At 51.8% G+C, this 10,940-nt stretch overlaps 1 protein-coding gene across 1 annotated transcript; it reads right to left on the reverse strand.

The window, feature by feature from the left end:
* Positions 1-298: 298 nt before the first annotated feature.
* On the reverse strand, positions 299-4,353 carry TUBA1B (tubulin alpha 1b). Its single transcript, XM_069758352.1, has 4 exons — positions 3,684-4,353; positions 2,565-2,787; positions 2,195-2,343; positions 299-1,467 (listed from the first exon to the last, which is right to left on the reverse strand). Exons 1-4 carry the CDS (start codon positions 3,684-3,686, stop codon positions 487-489), a joined length of 1,356 nt encoding a protein of 451 aa, XP_069614453.1. The 5' UTR covers positions 3,687-4,353; the 3' UTR covers positions 299-486.
* Between the last annotated feature and the right edge of the window lie 6,587 nt (positions 4,354-10,940).

Consider the following 10,940-nt stretch of genomic DNA (forward strand, 5'->3'; position numbering starts at 1 on the left):
CTCAGTGACCGATTCTATTCACATGTAATCAATAAATAATTCACGGTGATTACCGGTAGTTTAGAAAATGTACATGATCTTCACACATAGTGAAAGACTTTGTGTCATCTTGCATGTAAATAGTTTCAAACTACATGTGATCAGCAGCCTTTATTCACTCATGTTTTACTGAAAGATGGAAAAGAACCGTAGCACGATATTTCCTTAAGTTTCCTCAATACTTCATTTTTCATAATAGTAGAAATGTAAATGCATCCTGCAATACATGTCTGGTTTCCACCAAAAATCAAGACACAAGGTTTCTTTGATTTTTATTCCAGATCTGATAGTTACATTGATGTAACAATGACATGATCGCAAATTTTGTAACTAAAAACAGATTGTCACACCTGCATCTGTCAAACCAATTCACAGGTAGGGCAATACAGATTAAAAAGCTTCATTCTGATGGATAAAACACATGCCTGTAAAGTAACAACATCTGGTTTAATACTCTTCTCCTTCCTCCTCGCCCTCTCCCTCCACAGAGTCCACACCGACTTCCTCATAATCCTTCTCCAGGGCAGCCATGTCCTCACGGGCCTCGGAGAACTCTCCCTCCTCCATACCCTCACCTACATACCAGTGCACAAAGGCACGCTTGGCATACATCAGGTCAAACTTATGGTCCAGTCTTGCCCAGGCCTCTGCAATAGCAGTGGTGTTGCTCAGCATACACACAGCACGCTGGACTTTGGCCAGATCCCCACCTGGAACCACAGTTGGTGGCTGATAGTTAATACCAACCTTAAAACCAGTTGGGCACCAGTCCACAAACTGGATACTACGTTTGGTCTTGATAGTGGCAATAGCTGCATTTACATCTTTGGGCACCACATCACCACGGTACAACAGGCAGCAAGCCATGTATTTACCATGACGTGGGTCACATTTCACCATCTGGTTGGCTGGCTCAAAGCAAGCATTGGTTATCTCAGCCACAGAAAGCTGCTCATGGTAGGCTTTCTCTGCAGAGATGACTGGGGCATAGGTGGCAAGAGGGAAGTGGATACGAGGATAGGGCACCAAGTTAGTCTGGAACTCTGTCAGATCTACATTCAGGGCTCCATCAAACCTGAGGGAAGCTGTAATAGAGGACACTATCTGACTAATAAGGCGGTTCAAGTTGGTGTAAGTTGGGCGCTCAATATCTAGATTTCTACGGCAGATGTCATAGATGGCTTCATTGTCCACCATGAAAGCACAGTCAGAATGCTCAAGGGTGGTGTGGGTGGTAAGGATGGAATTGTAGGGCTCAACAACAGCAGTGGACACTTGGGGAGCTGGGTAGATGGAGAACTCCAGCTTGGACTTCTTTCCATAATCAACAGAGAGACGTTCCATCAGTAGAGAGGTGAAGCCAGAACCAGTGCCACCACCGAAGCTGTGGAAAACCAGGAAACCCTGAAGACCTGTGCACTGGTCAGCCTGTGGACAACATGAGGCACAGCATGTTACGATTACAAACATTTTTAACATGTCATCTGATCTATAACCACAAATAATGTACTTGCAGTGGGACTACAAGACTGAGAGCAAACAACATGACATAGATTAAGTCACTGCAAGGCTAAACTCCCCCCACCAACAATAATGATGTGCAGCTCCACAGTAGAGGTTAGTCAGAAGTATCTGGGCATGGTCATCAATTTACACCCCCTCTGCATACCATAGAAATTTGGGACAGCTGCTGGCCAATACATGGCTAAAGATTGTTCCGCTAATGTAAGTTGCTGCCCTAGTGGATCGCAACCATGTAGTATAGTGGCCATCCACTGCCTAGTAACTCCCGAAACATTAACGCTTAGCTCCAGTATTAAAACTGGTACCTGATTTTGCAGCTCACCCCTTTTCAAGTGAAGGGATAGTTTCTAATACTAGAAATAACCCACTGACATATCGGAAAAATTTCAGAGAACCTACAAACAAATCATGTAAATACACCTAACAACTTATGTAGGTCGTTACAGACACTTAAATGAGATTAGAAGAGAAGACGTCTGTTTGGAGTACAATGATCCCGACACATGAAGTCCGTTTTCTTTAGTCCCGATAATCTTCCCTAACAAGCTTGTATAAGCGGCTCCAATCTAAGCCACTTGTCATTAAGGTTTACTGGTCAAAGTACAATTAACAGCCATACGCATGTGCTCACCAGTTTACGAATCCTGTCCAGCACCAGATCAATAATTTCCTTGCCGATAGTGTAGTGCCCACGGGCATAGTTATTGGCAGCATCTTCCTTTCCAGTAATTAGCTGTTCTGGATGGAATAGTTGACGGTAGGTTCCAGAGCGGACTTCATCTGCAAAGAAAAACCATAGGTATTGCACAGGTCAGAGAGAAAGCAACAAAGTCTAACTTATTGAGGGTCCTCTCCCCTCTGTACCAGTCTGTCATTGTTAGTTTGTTTACTGTACGTGATATCCGTATGTAACCCCCTCCTCATGTACAGCACCATGGAATCAATGGTGCTCTACAAATATAAAATAATAGTAGAGCAAAAACACAATAATATATCCTCACCAATGACTGTGGGCTCCAGGTCCACAAACACAGCCCTAGGGACATGTTTGCCAGCTCCAGTCTCGCTGAAGAAAGTGTTGAAGGAATCGTCCCCTCCTCCGATGGTCTTGTCACTGGGCATCTGCCCATCAGGCTGGATACCATGTTCCAGGCAGTAGAGCTCCCAGCAGGCATTACCGATCTGCACACCGGCCTGACCAACGTGGATAGAGATGCACTCACGCTGGAAGGAAAGAGCAAGAAAATCATACGATTAGGACTTCTGTTGCAAGGCAACACAATGTGGGACTTTTCTGCCATCTCTCGTGTAGTATCGGCATTACCGCCGTGTGTCTATACCAGATTGTCATCCTGTGCCTGTGGCTCTCCAGCATGCAGGACACTGATGGATCTAAGCCTTACAGACAAGGCAGAAGTCGCCACATTGGGAGGAACTTTCCAAAAACGCTCCAAGTAACATGAGCAGATGTTCTTTCCTGCTGCATTTTAGAGGGTTAATGCTAATACCCAAGCTGATGTGCCTACCAGTCCCTCCGCCCCGCGCCGTCAGCTGACTTCCACGTTAGCGCACAAGTCTCCATGGCTCTGCCCACCCCCACATTTCATCCTGACTGTGAAAGAGGAACAGAAGCCAAGCCATCAAGTGAATGAGGATTATCCTGAGCCTTCTGTAGTCAGCAATGGCGGCTTACTCAGTCTCAGCACCATGCAGTAGGCTGAGCAGATACTGGTAGTGCTAGGATGCCAGTGCTGCACTCTACTGCTCTGCAGCCTTACTGGAGGGGTGGATCCAGGTATTACTGACCTGCTCTCATCCGTGCAGTGATCACACCTAGTGCCATTCCCATCCACAGTCCTCACCCCTGGAGAAGTGTGCCCACTGTGCAGAACAGCCCTGCACCGGAAGTGGGGCCCTCGCCCCCCACAGCGGCCCCTCCCGAGCGGGGAGACCTGTCTATGGGGTTGGGGGCTCAGAGGAATCACATCGCCCCCTCTATGATACTAGATGCCGCCACCCATGACTCTCCCACCCCCGAAATGACATCGCAGCCTGAATAAGAGCTGGCCATCAGCTAATAGGGAGGGAGAAGACTGCAGAGAAGACTGCTGCGGACTCACCATGCTGAGAGATGAGGATTCAGAGAAGAGCAAGAAGAGAAATAAAAAAAATAAAATGAGCGTTACTTTATCCAACAGCTACGAGCGGATGTAAGTAACAGAATGGAAAATCCGAGCCGAGCCCTCCGCTTTTATATCACTGGGTGTGTGACGTCAGCCCCAGATATGCTAATGAGATGCTGTAATCCTCTGATTGGCTGAGGCGCTGCAGAGAGATGTACGAATCTGGGAGGCGGGAGGTGAGGCAGCAGTGATGAGAGACGCCGCAGCCTCATGTACCCAATATGGCGGCCGAGCTCTCCTCACCCGGCAGGACTGAGGGATGCTAATGGCGGCTGCAGCAGCAGTGATAATGACACATGCACTGTGATAATGTCAGGGGACCCCGGGAATAAGCGCCTGTGTCCTGCAGTCACGTGCTATAACCACACGGGCAGCCGCAATGCAGAGAAATGAGGGGTGGGAAGGGAATAACTCCCCACTCAGGATGTGACTCAGTCCGGCCTGGTGCACAGTCACCGCGGCTCCATCACACCCTCAGAGCCCCGGCCATGGGCCGCCATGTGTCAGGGTGACCGGGGAGACTGCGGCATCTGTGCTGGCGCTGGGCCAGTCCCGGGAGCCGCCCAGCTCTGCTCATCCGAGCCCGCCCGGTCCACACGAGGTCTGCGCCGAGATCTGCGGGCACTGGTGGTGCTGGTCTTATAGACAGGCTGTCACCCGGGGGTTATATATAGACTGTCACCGGGGGTTATATACAGGCTGTCACCCGAGGGTTATATACAGGCTGTCACCCGGGGGTTATATACAGGCTGTCACCCGAGGGTTATATACAGGCTGTCACCCGGGGGTTATATATAGACTGTCACCGGGGGTTATATACAGGCTGTCACCCGGGGATTATATACAGGCTGTCACCCGGGGGTTATATATAGACTGTCACCCGGGGGTTATATACAGGCTGTCAGCCGAGGGTTATATACAGGCTGTCACCCGGGGGTTATATGCAGGCTGTCACCCGGGGGTTATATGCAGGCTATCACCCGGGGGTTATATATAGACTGTCACCCGGGGGTTATATACAGGCTGTCACCCGGGGGTTATATACAGGCTGTCACTCGGGGGTTATGTACAGGCTGTCACCCGGGGGTTATATACAGGCTGTCACCCGAGGGTTATATATAGACTGTCACCCGAGGGTTATATACAGGCTGTCACCCGGGGGTTATATACAGGCTGTCACCCGGGGGGTTATATAAAGGCTGTCACCCGAGGGTTATATACAGGCTGTCACCCGGGGGTTATATGCAGGCTGTCACCCGGGGATTATATACAGGCTGTCACCCGGGGGGTTATATACAGGCTGTCACCCGGGGGTTATATACAGGCTGTCACCCGGGGATTATATACAGGCTGTCACCCGGGGGTTATATGCAGGCTGTCACCCGGGGGTTATATACAGGCTGTCACCCGGGGGTTATATACAGGCTGTCACTCGGGGGTTATATACAGGCTGTCACCCGGGGGTTATATACAGGCTGTCACCCGAGGGTTATATAAAGGCTGTCACCCGAGGGTTATATACAGGCTGTCACCCGGGGGTTATATACAGGCTGTCACCCGGGGATTATATACAGGCTGTCACCCGAGGGTTATATAAAGGCTGTCACCCGAGGGTTATATACAGGCTGTCACCCGGGGGTTATATACAGGCTGTCACCCGGGGATTATATACAGGCTGTCACCCGAGGGTTATATGCAGGCTGTCACCCAGGGGGGTTATATACAGACTGTCACCCGGGGGTTATATACAGACTGTTACCCGCAATACCCGGGGGTTATGTACAGGCTGTCACCCGGGGGGTTATATACAGGCTGTCACCCGAGGGTTATATACAGGCTGTCACCCGGGGGTTATATACAGGCTGTCACCCGAGGGTTATATGCAGGCTGTAACCCGGGGGTTATATGCAGGCTATCACTCGGGGGTTATATACAGACTGTCACCCGGGGGTTATATACAGGCTGTCACCCGAGGGTTATATACAGGCTGTCACCCGAGGGTTATATGCAGGCTGTCACCCGAGGGTTATATGCAGGCTGTCGCCCGGGGGGGTTATATACAGACTGTCACCCGGGGGTTATATACAGACTGTTACCCGCAATACCCGGGGATTATATACAGGCTGTCACCCGGGGGGTTATATACAGGTTATATACAGGCTGTCACCCGGGGGTTATATGCAGGCTGTCACCCGGGGGTTATATACAGGCTGTCACCCGGGGGTTATATACAGGCTGTCACCCGGGGATTATATACAGGCTGTCACCCGGGGGTTATATATAGACTGTCACCCGGGGGTTATATACAGGCTGTCAGCCGAGGGTTATATACAGGCTGTCACCCGGGGGTTATATGCAGGCTGTCACCCGGGGGTTATATGCAGGCTATCACCCGGGGGTTATATATAGACTGTCACCCGGGGGTTATATACAGGCTGTCACCCGGGGGTTATATACAGGCTGTCACTCGGGGGTTATGTACAGGCTGTCACCCGGGGGTTATATACAGGCTGTCACCCGAGGGTTATATATAGACTGTCACCCGAGGGTTATATACAGGCTGTCACCCGGGGGTTATATACAGGCTGTCACCCGGGGGGTTATATAAAGGCTGTCACCCGAGGGTTATATACAGGCTGTCACCCGGGGGTTATATGCAGGCTGTCACCCGGGGATTATATACAGGCTGTCACCCGGGGGGTTATATACAGGCTGTCACCCGGGGGTTATATACAGGCTGTCACCCGGGGATTATATACAGGCTGTCACCCGGGGGTTATATGCAGGCTGTCACCCGGGGGTTATATACAGGCTGTCACCCGGGGGTTATATACAGGCTGTCACTCGGGGGTTATATACAGGCTGTCACCCGGGGGTTATATACAGGCTGTCACCCGAGGGTTATATAAAGGCTGTCACCCGAGGGTTATATACAGGCTGTCACCCGGGGGTTATATACAGGCTGTCACCCGGGGATTATATACAGGCTGTCACCCGAGGGTTATATAAAGGCTGTCACCCGAGGGTTATATACAGGCTGTCACCCGGGGGTTATATACAGGCTGTCACCCGGGGATTATATACAGGCTGTCACCCGAGGGTTATATGCAGGCTGTCACCCAGGGGGGTTATATACAGACTGTCACCCGGGGGTTATATACAGACTGTTACCCGCAATACCCGGGGGTTATGTACAGGCTGTCACCCGGGGGGTTATATACAGGCTGTCACCCGAGGGTTATATACAGGCTGTCACCCGGGGGTTATATACAGGCTGTCACCCGAGGGTTATATGCAGGCTGTAACCCGGGGGTTATATGCAGGCTATCACTCGGGGGTTATATACAGACTGTCACCCGGGGGTTATATACAGGCTGTCACCCGAGGGTTATATACAGGCTGTCACCCGAGGGTTATATGCAGGCTGTCACCCGAGGGTTATATGCAGGCTGTCGCCCGGGGGGGTTATATACAGACTGTCACCCGGGGGTTATATACAGACTGTTACCCGCAATACCCGGGGATTATATACAGGCTGTCACCCGGGGGGTTATATACAGGTTATATACAGGCTGTCACCCGGGGGTTATATGCAGGCTGTCACCCGGGGGTTATATACAGGCTGTCACCCGGGGGTTATATACAGGCTGTCACCCGGGGATTATATACAGGCTGTCACCCGGGGGTTATATATAGACTGTCACCGGGGGTTATATACAGGCTGTCACCCGGGGGTTATATGCAGGCTGTCACCCGAGGGTTATATACAGGCTGTCACCCGGGGGTTATATACAGGCTGTCACCCGGGGATTATATACAGGCTGTCACCCGAGGGTTATATAAAGGCTGTCACCCGAGGGTTATATACAGGCTGTCACCCGGGGGTTATATACAGGCTGTCACCCGGGGGTTATATACAGGCTGTCACCCGGGGGTTATATACAGGCTGTCACCCGGGGGTTATATGCAGGCTGTCACCCGGGGGGTTATATGCAGGCTGTCACCCGGGGGTTATATACAGGCTGTCACCCGGGGGTTATATGCAGGCTGTCACCCGGGGGTTATATGCAGGCTGTCACCCGGGGGTTATATGCAGGCTGTCACCCGGGGGTTATATACAGGCTGTCACCCGGGGGTTATATACAGGCTGTCACCCGGGGGTTATATATAGACTGTCACCCGGGGGTTATATGCAGGCTGTCACCCGGGGGTTATATGCAGGCTGTCACCCGGGGGTTATATATAGACTGTCACCCGGGGGTTATATATAGACTGTCACCCGGGGGGTTATATACAGGCTGTAACCCGGGGGTTATATACAGGCTGTCACCCAGGGGTTATATACAGGCTGTCACCCGGGGGTTATATATAGACTGTCACCCGGGAGTTATATGCAGGCTGTCACCCGGGGGTTATATACAGGCTGTCACCCGAGGGTTATATACAGGCTGTCACCCGGGGGTTATATACAGGCTGTCACCCGAGGGTTATATGCAGGCTGTAACCCGGGGGTTATATGCAGGCTATCACTCGGGGGTTATATACAGACTGTCACCCGGGGGTTATATACAGGCTGTCACCCGAGGGTTATATACAGGCTGTCACCCGAGGGTTATATGCAGGCTGTCACCCGAGGGTTATATGCAGGCTGTCACCCGGGGGGGTTATATACAGACTGTCACCCGGGGGTTATATACAGACTGTTACCCGCAATACCCGGGGATTATATACAGGCTGTCACCCGGGGGGTTATATACAGGCTGTCACCCGAGGGTTATATACAGGCTGTCACCCGGGGGTTATATACAGGCTGTCACCCGGGGGTTATATACAGGCTGTCACCCGAGGGTTATATACAGGCTGTCACCCGGGGGTTATATACAGGCTGTCACCCGAGGGTTATATGCAGGCTGTAACCCGGGGGTTATATGCAGGCTATCACTCGAGGGTTATATACAGACTGTCACCCGGGGGTTATATACAGGCTGTCACCCGAGGGTTATATACAGGCTGTCACCCGAGGGTTATATGCAGGCTGTCACCCGAGGGTTATATGCAGGCTGTCACCCGGGGGGGTTATATACAGACTGTCACCCGGGGGTTATATACAGACTGTTACCCGCAATACCCGGGGATTATATACAGGCTGTCAGCCGGGGGGTTATATACAGGTTGTCACCCGAGGGGTATATACAGGCTGTCACCCGGGGGTTATATGCAGGCTGTCACCCGGGGGTTATATGCAGGCTGTCACCCGGGGGTTATATACAGGCTGTCACCCGGGGGTTATATATAGACTGTCACCCGGGGGTTATATACAGGCTGTCACCCAAGGGTTATATACAGGCTGTCACCCGGGGGTTATATGCAGGCTATCACCCGGGGGTTATATATAGACTGTCACCCGGGGGTTATATACAGGCTGTCACCCGGGGGTTATATACAGGCTGTCACTCGGGGGTTATATACAGGCTGTCACTCGGGGGTTATATACAGGCTGTCACCCGGGGGTTATATACAGGCTGTCACCCGAGGGTTATATATAGACTGTCACCCGAGGGTTATATACAGGCTGTCACCCGGGGGTTATATACAGGCTGTCACCCGGGGGGTTATATAAAGGCTGTCACCCGAGGGTTATATATAGACTGTCACTGGGGGTTATATACAGGCTGTCACCCGGGGGTTATATACAGGCTGTCACCCGGGGGTTATATACAGGCTGTCACCCGGGGGTTATATATAGACTGTCACCGGGGGTTATATACAGGCTGTCACCCGGGGGTTATATACAGGCTGTCACCCGGGGGTTATATGCAGGCTGTCACCCGGGGGTTATATGCAGGCTGTCACCCGGGGGTTATACACAGGCTGTCACCCGGGGGTTATATACAGGCTGTCACCCGGGGGTTATATACAGGCTGTCACCCGGGGGTTATATATAGACTGTCACCCGGGGGTTATATGCAGGCTGTCACCCGGGGGTTATATACAGGCTGTCACCCGGGGGTTATATATAGACTGTCACCCGGGGGTTATATATAGACTGTCACCCGGGGGGTTATATACAGGCTGTAACCCGGGGGTTATATACAGGCTGTCACCCAGGGGTTATATACAGGCTGTCACCCGGGGGTTATATATAGACTGTCACCCGGGAGTTATATGCAGGCTGTCACCCGGGGGTTATATACAGGCTGTCACCCGGGGGGTTATATAAAGGCTGTCACCCGAGGGTTATATACAGGCTGTCACCCGGGGGTTATATACAGGCTGTGACCCGGGGATTATATACAGGCTGTCACCCGGGGGGTTATATACAGGCTGTCACCCGAGGGTTATATACAGGCTGTCACCCGGGGGTTATATACAGGCTATCACCCGGGGGTTATATATAGACTCACCCGGGGGTTATATACAGGCTGTCAGTCGGGGGTTATATACAGGCTGTCACCCGAGGGTTATATAAAGGTTGTCACCCGAGGGTTATATACAGGCTGTCACCCGGGGGTTATATACAGGCTGTCACCCGGGGATTATATACAGGCTGTCACCCGAGGGTTATATAAAGGCTGTCACCCGAGGGTTATATACAGGCTGTCACCCGGGGGTTATATACAGGCTGTCACCTGGGGGTTATATACAGGCTGTCACCCGGGGGTTATATACAGGCTGTCACCCGGGGGTTATATGCAGGCTGTCACCCGGGGGGTTATATGCAGGCTGTCACCCGGGGGTTATATACAGGCTGTCACCCGGGGGTTATATGCAGGCTGTCACCCGGGGGTTATATGCAGGCTGTCACCCGGGGGTTATATACAGGCTGTCACCCGGGGGTTATATACAGGCTGTCACCCGGGGGTTATATACAGGCTGTCACCCGGGGGTTATATATAGACTGTCACCCGGGGGTTATATGCAGGCTGTCACCCGGGGGTTATATACAGGCTGTCACCCGGGGGTTATATATAGACTGTCACCCGGGGGTTATATATAGACTGTCACCCGGGGGTTATATACAGGCTGTCACCCGGGGGTTATATACAGGCTGTCACTCGGGGGTTATATACAGGCTGTCACCCGAGGGTTATATGCAGGCTGTAACCCGGGGGTTATATGCAGGCTATCACTCGGGGGTTATATACAGACTGTCACCCGAGGGTTATATGCAGGCTGTCACCCGGGGGGGTTATA

This window comes from Ranitomeya imitator, chromosome 3 (assembly GCF_032444005.1).
Source record: "Ranitomeya imitator isolate aRanImi1 chromosome 3, aRanImi1.pri, whole genome shotgun sequence".
NCBI classification, from domain to species: domain Eukaryota; kingdom Metazoa; phylum Chordata; class Amphibia; order Anura; family Dendrobatidae; genus Ranitomeya; species Ranitomeya imitator.